The following is a 21,531-nucleotide window of genomic DNA, read 5'->3' as shown; positions in this document are numbered from 1 at the left end:
AGCTTTTCCTTTCTTTAATGTACAAATGACAAAATTAAAGTTTTAAAGAAGGTTTTTTACAGAGAGAAGAGAGACCAAGCCAGGATGACTTCCCAGAAGGAAGAGATCTAAGAGCTGCCCGATGAACTTCCTCAGCTCACCACGGCTACTTCCTCCTTTTGTACCTATGAAGAAAATGAGCAGGGTAAATAAATACCAACCCACAAGCCCAGACAGGAAGGAGAAGCTCCTTTCCCAGAAAACCTTTATTCACTAACCCCACTCGTAGCCTCCGGCCCTCCAAAACTGTAAACATTACCTGGATTTAGATTTAAAGTTTCCTCCTCGTCTCTGGTGGGGCAAGCCCAATTTTTTTCTTTCTTCAAAGGAGGGGCTGTGAATGAGAAGACGGCAGGATGGTGGACAAGCGGGCAGTGTCTCACCATCCCCACCACCAGCTCTCACACGGAGCAGCAGCACAACGCAGATGCATCATCTTTAGGGTCTGAGGTTCTAAGTCTGTGTTTTTCCACCTGATGATAACAGGTTTATCAAAGTCAGGGCCCAGCTCTAAAGCAAGACTGGAAGAGGCCCTTCCTTCCTGTGTATATAAAAAAACTGCTTGCGTAACTTAGTCTACCCAGCTGCCAACCCCAGCCCAGACGATGTGGGGAGGAACAAAACGTTCCAGAGCACACCACAGTCCTCTGTTCTATTACTCCCCTGAGAGAAGCTATACTTCCAAACCATAATGTGCTATTTTACCTCCAAGGCAGGAGGGCCCTCACACTTCACTTACTCTCACCCTGGGACCCACAGATGGGCTTGGGGAGGGAGTAGATGGGAGCCCTTGAAATTATATATAGGCAGACCTCAAAGATACTGTCGGTTTGGATTCTTTTTTTTTTTTTTTTTGGTTTCCCAGTGCATGTAACAGTTAACGTATATACTATACTAGAATCTATTTAAACTGTGCAATAACATTATGTCTAAAAAACAATGCTCGTATCTTAATTTAAAAATATTCTATTGCTGGGAATACCCTGGTGGTCCGGTAATTAGGCCGTGTTGCTTTCACTGCTGGGACCTAGCTTCAATCCCTAGTCAGGGATCTAAGATCCTGCAAGCCACGTGGTGTGGCCAAAAAACAAAAACTAAATAAAAATAAGAAAACTCTATTACTAAAAAATAAAAAAACGCTAGCCATCTGACAAGGCAGGGTTGCTGCACTAAGTACAATAAAATGAGGTATGCCTAAATTATTAATCTGTAGGTATATGAGAATTAAGAGTGGGGAACAAGGGAGAAGAGTCACAGCTTTTATCAGAAAACCAAGAGCTCCATGATGACTTAAAACCCTACCCAGCTCGATACTGTTTCAGGGCCTTCTTGCTCGTGTTGGTGAGTTCTTCATCAAATACTGATTTCTTCACCTGCTTCTGCTTCTTTGCTGCACACAGAGAGAATGAGTTAGATAAGGCTTCTTTGTCTCAAGCTCCTAAATCCCCTTATGCTCAAGGTTCCCACTTTAGTGGATGCTCTGGCTTGATGTTTTATTGACATGGAAGTGACACACCAGATCCCAGCAGAAACGGGAAAAAGAATCAATTACCAGGTGTGTGTGTGGTCGGGGGGCGGGGGGGGGGGGGGGGTGGACGACAGGATGCTTAAGGACTCCAAAGGTAGAATGGACCCCTAAACATGAAAGTGTCTTCACATCGTTCTACCCTGACCCGCTCCTCCAACAGCAGCTGCTAGAGATCTAGGCTCCAGAAACAAAAAGTGTTAGTTGGTCAGTAGCGTCCGACTGTTTGCGGCCCCATGGACTATAGCCCACCAGGCTCCTCTGTCCATGGGATTCTCCAGGCAAGAATACTAGAGTGGGCTGCCATACCCTTCTTCAGGGAATCTTCCCGGCCCAGGGATCAAACCTGGGTCTCCTGCATTGCAGGTGGATTCTTTACCATCTGAGCCACCAGGGAAGCCCAAGAATGAGAAAGAGCGGGGTTCAAATCCTAGCTGTCCCCACTAACCATGGGATCACTTCACCACTTGGAGCCAATGAAGGACAGCTGTACATGCAGGCACATACTCAGTACTCAAAAGATGTGGGCCCTTGTCATCATCATCCCTCCTATTTCCTCCCTGACCACAAGCACAGGTTTCAGGGAGATCCCTCCTACCAGCGCCTTCAAGCTCCCCATCTACCTACCAGGAGCCCTCACTGGCTCCTCCTCGGGCATTGCTCGGGCCCGCTTGGCTCTGCGGTTCCTCTTGGCCAGCCGCTCCGCAAACATCTGTGCCTTGAGGATTTCGAACTGGGATCTCTCCTCTGCCTGGGGAGAAGGATGACGTGTATGTACAGAACAGATGAGGCAGCCCTGACCCAGGGCCCCAGGCAGGGATCCACCTCCAAAAGGGAGGCCACTCACTGTCATCTCCCCCTTTTTTTTGGCTTCCTTCATAAACTTCTTCCTTTTCTTCTTTCCTCTTAAGGCTAAGTCAAACTCCTGCAGAGCCTTGGCAACTAGGATGAGAAGAGAGCGTGGAATTTCAGGTACTGTTTTATAAAATGTTGTTTTTTTTTTTTTAACTCACAGTAAGTAAACATATTTTAAAGTGATACATTTAAGGGCTTAAAATGAGAAGAACCAACCACTCCCTCTTCTGGTGATTACCTCCATCTCACTAAATAACATGTTTATTCCACTATTCCTTAATTAATCCACTTGAGACATTCATTATCTATTTGCCTCTTGTTATGAAAGACATATTCCCTATACCTTCCCACAATACAGTTTTAACCCTATTTACAACAGAGACTTAACATATATACAGACACCTTAATGTTTGGTCCCATCACATAAAGGCAGTGTTTCTTAAATTCCTGGTACAACCTCTTTGGAGGGTAATTGTGCAACCCCTAACAAAATAATAAATACACATACCCTCTGACATACAATTTCAGTTTCTGGAACTTACCTTGCAAATCAAATATGCTTGCTTAATTGTGAAAAGACATCTTGATAGCTATTCACTTGTTTATAATAGCAAAAGATAGGAAACAATCTCAGTGTCCCTCAGTGGAAAAGTAATAAACTATAATCCACCCGTATGATGGAGAAGACCAGTCATTAAAAAAAGAAAAGGCAGCTGTGTCTATGCCTATATAAAATGATCTCCAAACGACAAATAAGTGGAAAACCAAGGTGTAGAACAACGTGAATTCATCTGTTTGTTTGTAAAAGGGAGAGAGAAAGGAATATATATATATATAAAAATATCCAACTTACTTTTTTTTTTAATTGGGGCAAAATATATATAAACTTTGCCATTTTACCATTCTTTAATGTACAATTCAGTAGCATTAATGACACAATATTGTACAACCATTGCCATCATCTGTTTTTAAAACTTTCATCATCCCAAATGGAACATTAAGGAGCAACTCCTTGCCCACAACATCTAGTAAGTTCTGTGTCTATGGATTTGCCTCTAGGTACCTCATATAAATGGCATCATAAAGATTTGTCCCTTCGTGTCTGGACCATTTCACTTAGCATGTTTTCAAGGTTCATCCTTGAAGCATGTGCCAGAACTTCCTGACGGCTGAGGAACACCCCACTGTACGCATATACCGCGTTTTGTGTACCCACTCATCTGCTGATGGACACGGCTGTTTCCACCCTTTGGCCACTGTGAATAATGCTTCAATAAACACTGGCATACAAGCATCTGTGTGAGTCCCTGTTTTCAGTTATTTAGGGCATAGACCTAGGAGTGGAACTGCTGGGCCTGATGGCAACTCCACGTTTAGCTTTTGGAGGAACCTCCCCAACATACTTTTTTCCTTCTTCCTCTCTTCCTTGGTCTGGAACCAGCTCCTCTCAGGCTCAGGGTTTGGTGCCTCCTTCCCTTTCTCCAGGAGCCGCTGTGCTGTGTTGATCTGTGGGGACAGCAGAAGGATGAAACCACGTCTGATAACACAGAATACGGCGACTGCAGGAAGCCACGGCCTGCAAATGCCTGGGATTCTGATGGTACGTTTGGCAGACACAGCCCATCAGAAGGCAGACCAGCAGGAGCTGTGTGGTCTGCTCACTGAGTGGACTCACCTGGGCTTCCGACTTCTGCATCTCTTTCTCCTCAGCCTCTAACTGCAGAACTGCATACACATCTTTCTCCATTTTCTCAATCTTATCCCGGAATTTGAGGATGACGTCTCAAGGGAAAAGAACAAAAGAGATTTTAAAATAAAGATGAATATGGTGTAACTGATTAAAATAATGCAGGGTGGGTATTTAGTGACAAAACTGTTTTTTTTTTTAATATGTGGCTTCTCTGCCTAATACCTCCCCAAAGGCTTTCTGACACTCCTGGAATAAAATCTGAACTCTCAGCATGGCCCTTCCTACCTCTCTGACTTCTGTCTACTGCTTGCTCACAGGCTCTGGGCCTCTGGCCCTCCTCTTCTACTCACACACCAAGTGTGTTCCTGTCTCTGAGTCTTTGCCCTGGTTTTCTCTGCTCAGCACAAGCTGTCCCCAGACCACCCCCACCTCATTCTTATCATCCAGGACTCAGCTCAAATGCCATCTGTTCAGAGTCCTTTCCCAATAGCTTTTCAAAAATAGTCACTTCTCCTGTTGTTCTCAATCACATCTACTATTGACTTATTTATTGTGCCTCTTTCTCATCAAAGTCAGCTGCTTTGTTTCCTGCTCTATCCCCAATACCTAGAATACAATAAAGAGCAATAGACTGAATGAATCAAATGAAAAAAATTTTAAATGAAAGGGAAAGAAAAAGACCCATGAATGGGAAAAAAGGTCTGAAAAGATGTACCTCAAATGCTACAAGCGGTAAGCTCTTTCATATGCAATTACATTTTTTTAAAGATTTTTTTTTTTTTATGTGGACTATTTTTAAGGTCTATTGAATCTGCTACAATCTTGCTTCTGTTTTATATTTTGGCTTTTGGCTGCAATGCATGTGGGATGTTAGCTCCCTGACCAGGGATCAAACTCATAGCCCCTGCCTTGGAAGGCAGAGTCCTAAGAACTGAACCACTGGGGTGTGCGCGTGTTCAGTCACTTCAGGCACGTCTGACTTTGTGATCCATGGACTGTAGCCTGCCAGGCTCCCCTATCCATGGAATTCTCCAGGCAAGAATACTGGAGTGGGTAGCCGTGCCCTCCTCCAGGGGATCTTCCCGACACAAGGATGGAACATGCGTCTCCTGCATCGCAGGCAAGATTCTTTACCACTAAGCCACCTGGGAAGCCTGGACTGCAGGGGAAGTTCCTACAATCACATTTTACTCTTATTTGATTTACTTTTTTCCAACACTGAATACATATTATTTTTGTAACTTAAAAAAAAAAATTTTGTAAGGATGCACTTTATATGACCCTTACGGATGAGAACAACAAAAAGAATGAAAACTATCCAAAAAGAATGAGTACTGACTTCCTCCTCACTCTCTGGAAGAAGAAGGGAGGAAGGGTTAATAGGGGTGGCACCTTAAGAAGAAGCCTTCTCTTCCCAAAGGCTGACAAATCCTGTGAGTAAACACTTGGGGCACAAGCCTTTCCTCACTCCCTCTCACACACAGTCCTGCCCAAGACTCCTCAACAACGAAGTGGCAGAGCTGGGATACTGATCTGGCTCCTAACAGCAAAGCACCTGCTCTTACCCATCACCTTCTGTCCCCTGCCCCGCCCTCCTGGGTCTGATTGAGGACCCTGCCCGCCCCGTGCCCCACCCCAAGCCATCCTGGGCTGCTACACTGATGCCTGCTCACCCTGGGGCAGAATGCGGGCCTTCACAGGGGCCTTGGCGGCCTTGACAATTTCCTTCAGCATCTTCCGCTCCTCTTCCCCTACCAGAGAGACCGAGCGCCCGGCCCGGCCGGCACGAGCTGTGCGCCCCACCCGGTGGACGTAATGCTTAATGGTGTTGGGCATGGTGAAGTTGATTACCTGGAAGGCCAAAGCTGAGCATCAGTCAGGTCTGGGAGCTGGCAGGGAGAGGAGGGCACAAGGAGGCAGAAGGATCCCCACCGGAAGCTCAAGCAAAGGGAAGCCTGCTCACCGTTTTGACCCCCTCGATGTCCAGTCCACGGGCTGCTACGTCGGTGGCCACGAGGATGTCAATCTGTTCGTCTTTAAAGCGCCTACAAACAGCCACAAACACGTTCCTCTGAATATTCGACCCCAACGCTCTGCAGGAGCCTGAACCCACAGCAAGAACACAAACCCTTCTGGAGTCAAGCAGCAGAGTACAGACCGTCACGGTGGGGACAGGTCCTAAATGTCAGTCTAACAACACTTATGTGCCCCCCAAACATCCCACAACATACAGCAAACGTAGTTTTGTGGATCCAACTTTAAACAGAAATTCCTATGAATGTGGAAGCTCGGGAACCACAGAGCTAGACTATAAAAAGCAGCACACGCAAATGTCTCAGCATTCAAAGCAGCCTTTAAGAAACAACTCTCGGGCTTCCCTTATGGTCTGATGGCTAAGACTCTGAACTCCCAGTGCAGGGGGCCCAGGTTCAATCCCTGGTCAGGGAACTAGATCCCACATGCTGCAGTTAAACATACTGCTGCTGCTGCTGCTAAGTCACTTCAGTCATGTCCAACTCCGTGCGACCCCAGAGACGGCAGCCCACCAGGCTCCCCTGTCCCTGGGATTCTCCAGGCAAGAACACTGGAGTGGGTTGCCATTTCCTTCTCCAATGCATGAAAGTGAAAAGTGAAAGTGAAGTCGCTCAGTCGTGTCCAACTCTCAGCAACTCCATGGACTGCAGCCTACCAGGCTCCTCCGCCCATGGGATTTTCCAGGCAAGAGTACTGGAGTGGGGTGCCACTGCCTTCTCTATAAACATAACTAAGCACAGCCAAATAAGCAATTAAAAAAAAACAAACTCTCAACTGCCTATGATAATGAATAGGGACAGGTGGAGTGTTCTAAAGGGTACTTCCTTGCCTACCAAGTTGATCTCATTCTGTGGGACTTAAGAAATCACATGGAAAAGCACAGGGTCTGGCAAAGTAAACACTCAAGAAATAGTGAATGGATTTGATTCAGGATCTCGCTCCAGCAGACCTGGGGACGTCCACTGCTCTGGAAAGGCTGCAGAGGTCAGAACCTGCTTCTTCCCGAGTCGGAATTTCCTGCTGTGACCCCACTCAGCAGCTCCCAGTTTCTAAGCCCTGGGGCAAGGGTATCATTTCCTACAAAGTCAAAGTTCTGAATGTGTCTGAGACATGACCCTACAATGGTTAGGCCAGAATGTGGGGAACTCTGCTGAGTGCCCTGCCATTACACTACCATGACCTCTGGGAGGACTCCCCCTCTGGAATGAAGACAGCCCTCTCTGAAGGATGCGTGGGAGCCTCAGCCCCCGAGACTTTACCGGAGGGCCTCCAGCCGCTGCGTCTGAGACAGGTTGCCATGGAGCTCGCCCACCTGCAGCCCCATCAGCCCCAGAAGGATGTGCATACGGTGGGCCTGCTTCTTGGTCTGGGTGAACAGCATCACATGGTCAGTGAAGGTTCTCATCAACAGAGCTGCCAGGGAGACAAGAGTGAGCCAGTGGCCATCTCCAAGCACGTCCTGCTCCTCGCCCGCAGTGTGGCTGCTGTGCCTGGGGCCGCCAAAACAAGTGAGGGCCCCGCCGTGTGGAGCTTCCACTGCAGGACAGAAGCAGGGAAGCCAGCACCGCTTCAGGGCTGGCCTCTCTGAAGAGGTGACGTTAGGCTGAAGTATGGGACAGGCTCATCTACGAGACAATCTAGGGGAGGATTCCAGGCAGAGGATCAAGAGCAAATGTAAAGGTTCAGTCAAACACAAAAGCTCGATGGGTTTGTGAAAGCGAAAGCAAGCGGGTATGGCTAGAAAACCATGAGCTAAGGCTCCAAGGCCAGGAAAGCAGGGGCAGGTCCAGAGGATTTTACAGGACTTGCTAGGGAGCGTGGATTTCAGTCTAAGAGCGATGAGAGATGGCAGAGGGGTTCAACAGCGAAGGAACGGGGTGAATGCTTGTTTGTTAATGATCCTCTTTAATGGTCTGCAGTGTGGAGAAGAGACAGAGTGGAAGCAGAGAGCCAGGTAAGAGGCTGCTGCAACAAGCCAGGCGACGCAGTAGTGGCCCAGGAGAAGAGCCAGAGGGACCGCTGGAGGAGGTGTCCAGGAGTTCAGCAGGACATAAGGAAGGCTGGATGGTCGAAGGGAGGTGAGGGGATGAAAGAGAGAGGGGAAGCACCCCTGGTTAAAGTATGGAGCAGACAGCAGGCCCAGGCACGGGACTGGGGAAGACTGGATGGAGGAGGGGGTGCCGCGGGAGAAACCAAACCTTCCGTGTGAAGCTCAGGGGAGTTGAGCACCCTACCCTCCCCGGTCCCACCCCGGGCTTTCACCTGCCACGATGGCTTCCCGGTCCCCTTCCCGGTTAGGCCGGATCCGGATGAACTCCTGCCGCAGGAAGGGGGCCACATCCGTGTTGCTATTCACAAATATCCGGACGGGATTCTTCAAGGAGACAGAGGCCAGATCTTTCACCTGCCAGCCACAAAGACAGAGAGGCTGACTGGTCTGCCAGAGGGCAGGAGGGAGATGCTGCCCCAGCCCAGCCCAGCCCAGGGGCCTCTGTACTGTCTCTCCATTCCCCACGGCCCACCTCGTCCGTCATCGTGGCTGAGAAAAGCATGGTCTGGCGGTGGTGGGAGCACATGCGGATGATCTCCTTCATCTGCTCCTCAAAGTACTCGTCCAGCATCCTGGCCAACAGGGGAGGGGAGAGGTCAACAAAATGGGCTGGGCCTGCGTCTGTATCGACGAAGCACAGAAAACATACAGGAGATGTTTGCGTATCATCCCTAGCTACGTTTCAGGCTCACGTATTTCCTTATTTTATGAGTGTTACTTTATCCTTTTACCAATATTCACCAAGAATTACCATCTGGCCACATTTGCGTAATCTTTCTTTTTCCTTTTGCGAAATCATTTGCTTTTCAGTGGCAGGTATCACAACACCTGACCCCTAAATATTTCAGCACACGTTCCCTAAGGACAAGGATTCTCCCCTACACAGACACAATGTCATTATCACCATTAAGAAATTCAGGTAATCGAGGCTGCTGGCTGAATCCTCACCAGAAACACTGGCACTTTACCGGGGTTACTCCTTGAATCCTCAACAACATGAGGTTGGGTACTTAACCCCCACTTACAAACAAAAAGGATTTGCTTTGAGAATCTACATAATTGCTTCCCAATCTCAGGAAGTGACAGAGCCAGAATCTGACCTGCCTTCCCTCTTAACCATCACGTTACACACAGAGAAAGAGAGCCGGATAATCTGGGCGAAGATGGACAAAGGCGTGAACCTGACAGCTAAACTGGTGAGAGCTACGTAGGACCATGTGGAGTGCAGGTTCCCATCCAGGGGTGGGGCCCTGGGGACCCCAGCATTTCAGGTGTACCTGTCAGCCTCATCCAAGATGAGCACCTCGATGCTGCTCAGGTGGAAGGAAGGGCAGTTGTGGAGGTGATCGATGAGCCGGCCTGGGGTGGCGATGAGGATGTCAGGCGCTGCCCGAAGCGCTGCTTCCTGAGACTTCACGTCCAGGCCACCTGCAAAGAGCAGAGCCCACCAGGTGGGCAGCTGAGTCATTACCGTAAGGACTCGCTACCTGGAAGGACTGAGCCCTGCCACCCGCCAGGTCTCACGGCAAATGCAGAGCAAAAGGCAGAGGACAAGGCCAGCGGAGGCCCCACCCGCATGGATTTTACAGGACACTGGGAGAGATGGGTTAGTTAACTCCAACTGTACTAAATGCAAAAATCAAAAAAAGAGGACGACACAAAGGCACTGCGGAATAAAAGGAGCCACAGAATAGAACGAGTCAACCATCCAAGGACTGAGAGATGCAGCTGTGAAACCGATAATCTTTCTAAGTCACCTGTGACTTCCTACCGCATAAAGGGTAAAATGAAGACTGAGTGACTATCATATAACGTCATCAGAAAAAGCCTGCTCCAATTAATATTTGATTCAGTATTCATGCAAGACAAAAATTATATCCTAAATTTGTTGAGTACCAAGAAAAAAAGTGTTCTCAGTATTCTGAAGTTCCATTTTGCAAGGTTCCTCCCTCCCCGTCCCCCTCACTCTCTACTGTGGAAACGTCATCAGCCCCATGAAGGTTTTCCTACACCAGTCATCCTTCACGGTGGCACACATCCATTCTTCCCGTGTCAGCCTTCCAGGGGCAAACGGCCCTTAGCCAGACACTCACCCACAGCCAGGCAGGTGGTGATGCTGCAGAACTGGGCCAGCTGCTTGGTGACGGAGTGCACCTGGATGCCCAGTTCTCGGGTGGGAACCAGCACCAGCACGCGGGTCACTGGAGCCTGGCGGGGTTTGTAGATCAGGCGCTCCAAGACCGGCAGGGCAAAAGCTGCCGTTTTACCTGGAGGGAAGCGCAGCAGGAGCACAATAAGCAGAAGGGTGTGAAACACTCACAGGCCCAGGTGTTCACCTGCGTACAGAGAGCCTGCACATCTGCTCAGAGGGAAGTGAGGGAACTGAGTTTTCATAAAACTTTCTCTCTGGTTTTAAAATCACATGGTTAATGTAAAACATCTGGGAAATACAAAAAAAAAATTTTTTAAATCATCCACAGTTCAGCCAACCAGAGGTAAGCATTAACAAAACTATATTACCAATCACTTTTTATTAATGGACAGAAATATATAAAAATATACACTTTAATGCAATAATACTATATACTGTTTAGTAACTTCCCTTTATATATATATTTTCCCATTTCTTTATGTACTCTACTTTTAAATGAGTACATCGTGTTCTATTACATGATTATTTCTTCTCTATGACATGACTGTATGATTAACTGCACTAGTCCACAATGTTGTGATAAATATCCCTTCTATAAAATCTTTATTCCAATGACAGGGGCCTATCACGGGAGTGCCAAGAGGTCATGGTCACAGAGACACCCTGATAGAGCCCCTAAAACCTGTAACCTGTGACTACCCTATTTAAAAAAAGTAGAGAGCATTTAAAGAAAGAGAACATATATATAAGCATTACTTAGAAGGGAAGTTACTATACAGAATACATAGTGTCGTTGCATTAAAATGTGTGTCTGCGTATTTAGCAAAGCAGCCTTGTAGTCAGCCAGCCCTGAGCCTCTGCTCCGTTATGCGTCCTCCTCCTGCCGTCCCCCCGCCGCCACCCCAGCTCCCTGTCCTCGGTACCTGTCCCCGTGGCTGCGCAGGCACAGATGTCCTTCCCCAGCAGCCCCACAGGTATGCACGCCTTCTGGATGGGGGTGGGCTGCTTGAAGCCCATGGCTGTGATGGCCTGAAGAGAGAAGGTGGGACCAGACAGGAGGGGGAGGGGGTCTGAGCGTCAAACTAACAAGGCAGGTTTCCATCGGGTTTCAGTCCCTTCCCATCATTCAGTCCGTCTGGTGTGTGTATGTATATGTCGATATTCCAGGCACTGAGCACAGAGCAGGCAACAAAAGAAACAACCCTGCCCTTAGGAATCTTGGAGTCTGTGAGAAAAAAACAGGCCAAAACCAAACAGCTGTGATGTGAAGAGAAAAGCTGTGGGGAAAACCACAGCAGTTGAGCAGGCTAGGGAGGGCGGCAGGGAAGGGATGAGAGCGATTTCCAGGAAGGTGGCCAGGGTATACTGAGGAGAACCCTGAGAGAAGCGAAGAGCAGCCCAACCAGGTTTTTGGAACCATCTTCCAGGCAGTGGGAACACCAAGTGCAAAGGCCTTGAGGAAGAAGATGCCTGACCTGTGTGAGGGTCAGCGAGGAGGCCAGCGTGGCCAGAGCAGAACGGCTGCTGGGAAGCCTCATCAGAGGGGACCAGAAGGGGCAGGGCCGTACGCACAGGCCAGCAGGGGAAACCTCGCAAGAGCAGGCTCTCCAGCAGCTGTGTGGACAACGCAGTTCAGGGAGGCCACCAACCCAGCTTAGGGCAGAGAGCCCAGTTACGGGGCAACTGCAAGAATCCCATGGTTGACGAAAGTAGCCACTACCTTCAGCAGAGGACGGGAAAGGTTCATGTCCTGGAATGAGAGGTTTTCATCGTACTGAGATGCATCTTCAAAAAATCCTCCTGCTTCCTACACCAGAAAATCAAAAGACAAAGAGAATTCAGCAAAAGGGGCCTAAGAAAACTAAATGACCTGAAAATCCTTTCAGGTTGTAAAATAAGCTCCATACGGTTGTCCAAGCCCATGCTCACCTGTCCTTTCTTCTTTTTCTTCTTCCGCTCCTTTATTTTGAGTGTATCTATGGAGAAAAAGAGAGCAAATAATCAGGGCTCACACCTCCTGAGCACTCAGTCAGCTAGACACTGTCCTAAGTGCATTACCTGGACAGACACCTCACTGAAGCCACACCACGACCTGGGGGAGCTGCTGTCACCAGCGTCACCTCACAGAAGAGGAGGCTGTGCGGCTGGGAAGGTAAGTCACTCAGACGAAGGAAGCTTACCATGTTCCAGAGACCAGACTCCCAGTCACTGTGCTGTGTAATAATGCTTTAGCTCTGAACTTCATTTCTGCAAGAAGTTATTCATGGAGCAGCTACTACGTGGGTGGACTCATCTGAGGTGGGAGACCCATCACCCCAAATAAGTTTGAGTCACAGAAGTGCCAATTGCTGTGTGGGGCTGGAGATGAGGAAAAGAGTGAGCTTGGGACCTCCTTGGCAGTCCAGTGGTTAGAACTCACGGCTTTCACTGGGGCCTGGGTTTGATCTCTACTCAAGAGAACTAAGATCCTGCCAGCCATGTAGCATGGCCAAAAAAAAAAAAAAGAAAAAAAGATTTCCCTGGTGGTCCAGGGATTAAGACTTTGAGCTCCACCCCCCTAAAATAATTAATTAAAAAAAAAAAAAAAAAAAAGATTGCACTTGCAATCCAGGGGGCTCAGGTTCAATCTCTGGTCAGGAAAGATCCCACATACCTCATGGCATGAGCCAAGAGGGAAAAAAAAGAAAGACTGAACTCAGTCTGTGAAGTACAACAGCCCTAATAAAATCCCAAGGAAAAGAGAAGCTAAAAGAAAGGAGTTCAACATGGAGACATCTTAAATTTAACTGTGCAGAAGGGCATAAAATAATCTACAGAAGTCAAGACGAACACTCTGGTTTCCTGTCCCTGCTTCTCACAGCATCACCTACCTGCCTTGGTGAGGATGTTCTCATCCGCTGATGAGTAGTCAGTCTCTGATTCTTCATCTTCTGAGGCTTCTACATCTTTTCTTTCAAGGTCTTCCTCCTCCTCTGGTTCAGAGCCCTCCTTTGCTTCTTTCTCCTTCTCTGACTTTCCAGACTTGGCTTCTTTATCCTAGAAAAAGAAACTGTAATAAAGCAAGACGACTACACATTTTAGGCAATCAAGAACCTATGAACAATGTTATGCTCGCCACCCTGGGAGAATGCTATGTGGACTCTGAGTGAGTATTAACCACAGACACGCAGAGAAAGCCTGCCTGGACCAGCTGCACTGCGACCTAGGCTCAATGAGAAACAGGAGGGTTGTTCTGAGAGCAACGCTCAAGGCTGACCAACAAAGAGAAGTGATGCTTTGCTTACTCACCTCTGTTTTCCTTTTCTTTCGAACTTTCTCAATCTTCTCATCTAATGTTGTGGCAGCCCTCTACAAATAAAAATGAAGAGATGAAAAAGAAACATACATACGGGAAAGAGACAAAGCAAGCATCTTCTGAGGGTTGGTTCTGAGATGTTCAGTATAGAAAAAGCTCGTCTGTCCTTGGACAGATTGATCAATCTAGATTACTCACAATAAGGCAAACAAGCAAACAAAAAAACATTAAATAAATGGTCTGTTTGTTTAAAAAATACCTTTAAATTACCTGGAACCAATAAGGACATCCACATTCTAGAAAGTGTTGACTATTCAGAATGATACAATTACCAAGAGATGTCACATCATATCTGAATGAATGCTACTTGGAAAAAACTTTCCCCCTTGCCGATTGAACATAATTTAGCCTATCAAATAAAATATTGAAATCTGAGCAAATTCAGGGAATGATGGGTACTGCTAAAACTCTAGAAAGAGTAAGTAATGGCAGGCCCCCCTTCTGCACGCTCAAAGCACCTTAAACTGCTATGGTACTTACCATAACCACAATTAACTGTTTAATTATTTGTCTAGTTATTTTCTATCCTGCTAGAATGTAAGCTCTATAAGACTTAAGAATGTAAGTCTTCAATTACATGAATTTCATATGAAAAGAAAAAAAAATCCTTCCAAGATGACTTTGAAAAGGCAATGCTGTTTCATTTCAGTCAGAACAAGGACCAGCAGTTCAGTTCAGTTCATTCACTCAGTCACGTCTGACTCTGTGACCCCACGGACTGCAGCATGCCAGGCCTCCCTGTCCATCACCAACTCCCGGAGTTTACTCAAACCCATGTCCATCGAGTCAGTGATGCCATCCAACCATCTCATCTCTGTTGTCCCCTTCTCCTCACACCTTCAATCTTACCCAGCATCAGGGTCTTTTCCAGTCAGTTCTTCACATCAGGAGGCCAAAGTATTGGAGTTCCAGCTTTAACATCGGCCCTTCCAACGAATATTCAGGACTGATTTCCTTTAGGATGGACTGGTTGGATCTCCTTACAGTCCAAGGGACTCTCAAGAGTCTTCTCCAACACCACAGTTCAAAAGCATCAATTCCTTGGCACTCAGGTTTCTTTATAGTCCAACTCTCACATCCATACCTGACTACTGGAAAAACCATAGCTTTGACTAGACGGACCTTTGTTGGCAAAGTAGTGTCTCTGCTTTTTAATATGCTATCTAAGTTGGTCATAACTTTTCTTCCAAGGAGCAAGTGTCTTTTAATTTCATGGCTGCAGTTGCCGTCTGCAGTGATTTTGGAGCCCAAAAAAATAAAGTCTGGCACTATTTCCATTGTTTCCCCATCTATTTCCCATGAAGTGATGAGACTGGATGCCAGGATCTTAGTCTTCTGAATGTAGAGTTTTAAGCCAATTTTTTCCCTCTCCTCTTTCACTTTCAAGAGGCTCTTTAGTTCTTCTTCATTTTCTGCCACAAGGGTGGTGTCATCTGCATATCTGAGGTTACTGATATTTCTCCTGGCAGACCAGCAGTCTGGATTAAACTGCTCTGAGCAGGCAATAATTCTCTCTGAAGCACATGAAATGGAAAAAACTTTCAAGCATCTTCTAGCTTGTTAATAACCACATTCAAAGGAAAGCACAGGATTTTGGCAAATAAGCAGATGACAACAACATTTGTGGTGGTTTTGCCTGTGATGTGTGGGAACCAGGAATCCTAAACACTAAAGTCACCTGAGATCACCTGACAAGTGACAGAGAGTAACAGTCTCTGGGGACTGCATCAAGCCTTCAGAAACCCCACTACCAAGGAAATCTGCTGGACTGTTCTTTGTAATAAACTGACATTAAAAAGGTTTCTTTCTAGAGGAATGAACATCTAGAAAAGAGACCATTTTAACACAGCTATGTCCATTTTTTAGTCAAGCAATTTATATGTGACATTTGGTATTCCTACAACACTGGATCCTGAAACCCAGTGTCCAACCTTAACTGTGTCCGATTCTCGGCCTGGAACTGCCTATCACTGTCAATCTCACCTTCTTCTTCAGCTGGCTTAGGACATCAGCCATGGCCCAGCTGCCATCGTACATTCCCTCCTTCTCAGTGAAAACAAAGTCAGGGTTGAAATCAGCGCTGCGGTTCTTTTGTAAGGCTTTCTGCTTTCTGCCCAGCACAATGGGCCCCTGGGAAGAGGAAGAAGGATGACTATGGGACTAAGATGAAAGAACACCAGAAAGAGAAGAAGGAAATGAGGGACTTCCTTGGTGGTCCAGTGGCTAAGACCCCACCCTCCCCATGCAGGGGACCCGGGTTCAATCCCTGGTCAGGGAACTAGATCCCAGATGCAGCAACTAAAGATCCCTGTGCTATACAGAAGGACCTTGTTGCTTCTCCATCTTATATATATAATAGTTTGCATCAGCTAATCCCAAATTCCTAATCCGTCCCTCCCCTGCAACAAGTCTGCTCTCTATATTTGTGTCATATTTTAGATTCCACATGTAAGCGATAACTTTTCTATGACAGTTTTCCATTCACGAAGTGAAAAGATCATTCTGGCTGCTAAGTGGAAAATACACTGTGGGGGAAGAGGGAGGCGAGAGAAACAGCTAGAGACCAGGTATATTAAGACTGTAGGTAACCAGGTACACGATGGTAGTGGGCTGGACTAGGGTGGAAGCAGTGTGGACTGAGCCCAGAAGTCGCTGAAGAGAGATTTCCAAGGTAGCCTACAGAGCATTGGAGGGGAGAGAGGAGAAGGAAGCTGCATGACTGCAGGGTTTCTGGTGTGAGATGGAGCAGGTTGGCAGGGTGAGGGAGACCCAAGAGTTCAGTTTTGAAAAAACTGAACCCTTAGAGGCCAAGGGACCCCCAAACGGAGGTGTCAGTAAGCAGATGAGGCCACAGAGGGGGAAATACTTGAGCTGGATCTTTAAAGGGTGAGCACCTTTCCAGGACACCTATGCCTTTTTAATCGCCATCCTGCTTAAGTCTCTTAACTCCCCCAAGCAACATAAGCTTCAGGAGAGCGGTTTCCTTGTCTACTCTGTTCACCGCTATGCCCTGGATGCTCAACACTAGGTGTCGCACACGTAAATCAGTTCAATCAGTACTGACTTAATGAATGCATGGATAACACGGCTCCTTGAATAAGAAACCAGGACTGACTCCGTCTCTGGATCTCTGACACAGGCCTGGATTAAACTTCAGTTCAGTGAATGGGTACGGAGCTCACCAAGGCGACACAGAATGGCACGGGCACAGGTGAGGAAAGGCTAGTGGCAACCACCGGGGGTCCAGGTGAGGCCCAGGGACACTTGGCAGCCAGGCAGAGGATACCGAGGACCTGGGGGCAGGGACCTGAGGCACGGCGGAGAAGGGAAGCAGTCAAGGACAGCGACTGCCTGCCGCCGCGCTGCCACCCCGATCGGCCAGTACCTCCTCCTCCTCGTCCTCAGAGTCAGTTTCCGGCTCCACCTGCACGTCCTCATCTTCGCCTATGGTCCGGATGAAGCCCAGCTCCGAGAGCATGGTGCCTCGGCAGCCACTTCCGGAAAGCAGCGCGGTGCGCCGGCCGACTCGCACACTTCCGCGCCCCTCGCGTCGTCACTGCGAACGTGCTGACGTCACTTCCCCTCGGCGCCCTCCTCCGCCGGCGCCCCCCCACCCTCTGGGAGCGCGCATGCGTGCTTTGCGTGACGAAATGAAGAATCGTTAAATTCTGTTTTGTTGGTGCTTGGAAAACGGTGAGGTGGTTGGAGGCGTGTGTGAGGAGGAAGTCTACAGAGATGCGTGGATAAGCCCCATATATATCTGTACAAAGAATTGTGAAAGAAAAATACAGTAAAAAGTTACTAGTGATTGTCTCTGGGTGGTAGAATTCATAGGTGATTTTTATTTTCGTCTTAGATTTTTTTTTTCCCACAATAAACATTTATTTTCATCAGTTCGGTCGCTCAGTCGTGTCCGACTCTTTGCGACCCCATGGACTGCAGCACGCCAATCCTCCCTGTCCCTCACCAACTCTCGGAGCTTACTCAAACTCATGTCTTTTTATTTTCATAAAAAAGAAAATAAGAATAGATAACACCTATAACATTTACTCTGTACCAAGTAATGATCTAAGCACTTTTACAGGTATCAACTAATCCTCACCGCAGTTCTCGCAGAAGGTACCATTACTGTCGCTTTGCCATTTTACAAATGAAGAGACTGAAGGCTCAGACAGGTTCCCAAGGTCACAGAGCCAGTGAACTAGAGAGCCAGGATTATAATCCAGGCAGGGGCTCGAGGGTACTTAGGAAAGAAGATCTCACAATTTACCAAGAAATTTCCATCTCTGCTTGCAGATATCTTACTGAATCTTAACTTTACTTAAACACACCTCCTGCATGAAGTCTTCCTTAACTACCCATCCTCCTTAATAGCTATTTGCTGCTTCCGTATTAACACTCTACTTGCAGCAGAGTAGTAGTTATGGTGTAGAAGTAGGTTCAGTTATCTTTTTTTTTTTTTTACTTTTTTTTTTTTTGGCCACACCTTGTAGCTTGTCAGATCTTAGTTCCTCAACCCAGGATTGAACCCCAGGCCTTCCACCCTGAAAGCGTAGGAGTCTCAACCCACTGGACCACCAGGGAAGTCCTAAGTCCTAAGATTTCCTTCTTTTTAATGGCTGAGTAACATTTCATCGTGTGTATATACAATGTTTTCTTCCTTCATCCACCGATGGACACTTAGGCTGCTTTCATGTCTTGGCTGTTGTTAATAATGTTGCTATGGATATGGAGGTGCAGATATGGTTTTGAGTTAGTGTTTTCATTTCCTTTGGGTAAATAACTGGAAGTGGAATTGCTGGGTCATACAATTCAGTTCAGTTCAGTCGCTCAGTCGTGTCCGACTCTGCAACCCCATGAACGGCAGCAGTTCTATTTTTAATATTTTGAAGAAACTTCATACTGTTTTCCATAGCAGTTGTACTAATTACATTACCACCAACAGTGCATAAGGAGTCCTTATTTTCTCCACAGCTTCACCAACAGTTGTTCTTTCTTGGCTTTTTGATGATAGCTGTTCTAACAGGTGTAAGGTGATACCACCTTTTGGTTTCGATTTGCATTTCCCAGATGATTAATGATATTGAACACCTTTTCATGTATGTAACCATTGGCCATCTATATGTCTTCAATGGAAAAAATGTCTATTCAGATTTTTAATCAGATTTTCTGGGGTGTTTGCTATTGAGTTGTGTGAGTTCCCTATATATTTTGGGTATTAATTAGACTCTTACTGGATATATGATTTGCAAATATTTTCTCCCATTTGGTATGTTGCTTTTTCATTTTGTTGATGGTTTTCTTTGCTGTGCAAAAACTTTAAAAAAATTTATTTTTGGCTATACTGGGTCTTCAATGCTGCAAGAGCTTTTCTCTGGTTTCGGAGAGCAGGGGCTTCTCTTTGCGGTGGTACATGGATTCTCACCTTCCGATGAGCTCTCTTACTATGGAGCAGGGCTTCTGGCCATGTGGGCTTCAGCAGTTGCAGCCCTTGGCTCCCACACTCTAGAGCACAAGGTCGGTACTTGTGGCACAGGGCCTTAGTTGCTCCCCAGCATGTGGGGTCTTCCTAGACCAGGGATTGAACCCATTTCTCATGAATTGGCAGGCGGATTATTTACCACTGACCCACCAGGGAAGCCCTGTGCAAATGCTTTTTAAGTTTGATATAGTCCCACATGTCTGTTTTTGTTTTTACTGTCAAATCTAAAAAATCATCACCAACACTGATGTCAGGGAGCTTACGGCCTATGTTTTCTTCCAGAGGTTTATGGTTTAGGGTCTTAGATTCAAGCCTTTAATCCATTCTGAGTTAATATTGTGTGTGGTGTGAGACAGTAGTCCAGTGTTATTATTTTGCTTGTTGTCGTTCAGTTTTCTGAATACTATTTATTGAAGAGACTGTCCCTTCCCCATTGTATATTCTTGGCTCCACTGTCATAAAACCATTAACCATATATATTTGTGGCTTTATTTCTGGGCATTCTATTTGGTTCCATTGATCTATGTGTCTTATTTATATCAATACCATACTGGTTTGGTTACCATAGCTTTGAAATATAATTTTAAAACCAGGAAGCAGAATACCTCCAACTTTGTTCTTCTTTCTCAAGATTTCTTTGGCTATTTGGGGGTCTTAAACAATTCAAAGTACTCCAGTACTTTGGCCACCTCATGCAAAGAGTTGACTCATTGGAAAAGACTCTGATGTTGGGAGGGATTGGGGGCAGGAGGAAAAGGGGACGACAGAGGATGAGATGGCTGGATGGCATCACTGACTCGATGGACATGACTTTGAGTAAACTCCAGGAGTTGGTGATGGACAGGGAGGCCTGGCATGCTACAATTCATGGGGTCACAGAGTCGGACACGACTGAGAGACTGAACTGAACTGAAACAATTCTTTATGTTAAATTTTCTGTGTTAAAATAATTAGTATAGTTTCTGTCTTGTAACTGAACTTTGATACATAAGCCAATATATATATATACATATATATACAGATAAGCATACACAATCATGTACATCAGAGTGCTATTTATAAAGGTAAAAACTTGTACATGACCCTACTGTGTAACAGTGACAAAATAGTTCACTCAATTGTGGTACATTCTTGCTAAGAAAAACTGTTCAGTTCAGTTCAGTCGCTCAGTCATGTCTGACTCTTTGTGACCCTGTGAATCGCAGCACACCAGGCCTCCCTGTCCATCACCAACTCCCAGAGTTTACTCAAACTCATGTCCATCGAGTCGGTGATGCCATCCAGCCATCTCATCCTTTGTCATCCCCTTTTCCTCCTGCTCCCAATCCCTCCCAGCATCAGAGTCTTTTCCAATGAGTCAACTCTTCGCATGAGGTGGCCAAAGTATTGGAGTTTCAGCTTTAGCATCAGTCCTTCCAATGAACACCCAGGACTGATCTCCTTTAGAATGGACTGGTTGGATCTCCTTGCAGTCCAAGGGACTCTCAAGAGTCTTCTCCAACACCACAGTTCAAAAGCATCAATTCTTCGGCGCTCAGGTTTCTTCACAGTCCAACTCTCACATTCATACATGACCACTGGAAAAACCATAGCCTTGACTATGTTTTGTTGGCAAAGTAATGTCTCTGCTTTTCAAGATGCTATCTAGGTTGGTCATAACTTTCCTTCCAAGGAGTAAGCATCTTTTAATTTCATGGCTGCAATCACCATCTGCAGTGATTTTGGAGCCCCCCCAAATAAAGTCTGACACTGTTTCCACTGTTTCCCCATCTATTTCCCATGAAGTGATGGGACCAGATGCCATGATCTTTGTTTTCTGAATGTTGAGCTTTAAGCCAACTTTTTCACTGTCCTCTTTCACTTTCATCAAGAGGTTTTTGAGTTCCTCTTCACTTTCTGCCATAAGGGTTGTGTTGTCTGCATATCTGAGGTTATTGATATTTCTCCCTGCAATCTTGATTCCAGCTTGTGCTTCTTCCAGCCCAGCATTTCTCATGATGTACTCTGCATATAAGTGAAATAAGCAGGGTGACAATATACAGCCTTGACGTACTCCTTTTCCTATTTGGAACCAGTCTGTTGTTCCATGTCCAGTTCTAACTGTTGCTTCCTGACCTGCATATAGGTTTCTCAAGAGGCAGGTCAGGTGGTCTGGTATTCCCATCTCTTTCAGAATTTTCCACAGTTTATTGTGATCCACACAGTCAAAGGCTTTGGCATAGTCAATAAAGGAGAAGTAGATGTTTTTCTGGAACTCTCTTGCTTTTTCAATGATCCAGCAGAAAACTGTAGACATTAAAAAATATGTAACTCCATTTATGCTAACATGGAATAATATCTAAGATACCA

At 46.4% G+C, this 21,531-nt stretch overlaps 1 protein-coding gene across 2 annotated transcripts; it reads right to left on the bottom strand.

Annotated features, from left to right (window-relative positions):
• DDX27 (DEAD-box helicase 27) lies at window positions 1–17,209 on the bottom strand. 2 transcript variants are annotated; one of them, XM_025000567.2, is made up of 21 exons: window positions 17,086–17,209; window positions 15,684–15,830; window positions 13,634–13,693; window positions 13,216–13,381; window positions 12,275–12,321; window positions 12,066–12,152; window positions 11,269–11,374; window positions 10,287–10,460; window positions 9,471–9,621; window positions 8,666–8,765; window positions 8,406–8,547; window positions 7,403–7,679; window positions 6,073–6,154; window positions 5,783–5,960; window positions 4,095–4,201; window positions 3,823–3,925; window positions 2,412–2,506; window positions 2,192–2,315; window positions 1,342–1,429; window positions 299–373; window positions 1–164 (listed from the first exon to the last, which is right to left on the bottom strand). In XM_025000567.2, the coding sequence occupies exons 1-21, from the start codon at window positions 17,176–17,178 to the stop codon at window positions 146–148; spliced, it is 2,421 nt and encodes an 806-aa protein (XP_024856335.1). In that variant the 5' UTR covers window positions 17,179–17,209; the 3' UTR covers window positions 1–145.
• Window positions 17,210–21,531: the final 4,322 nt, after the last annotated feature.

This window comes from Bos taurus, chromosome 13 (assembly GCF_002263795.3).
Source record: "Bos taurus isolate L1 Dominette 01449 registration number 42190680 breed Hereford chromosome 13, ARS-UCD2.0, whole genome shotgun sequence".
Taxonomy (NCBI): Eukaryota; Metazoa; Chordata; class Mammalia; order Artiodactyla; family Bovidae; genus Bos; species Bos taurus.
This window is presented reverse-complemented; position numbering and strand designations above follow the sequence as displayed.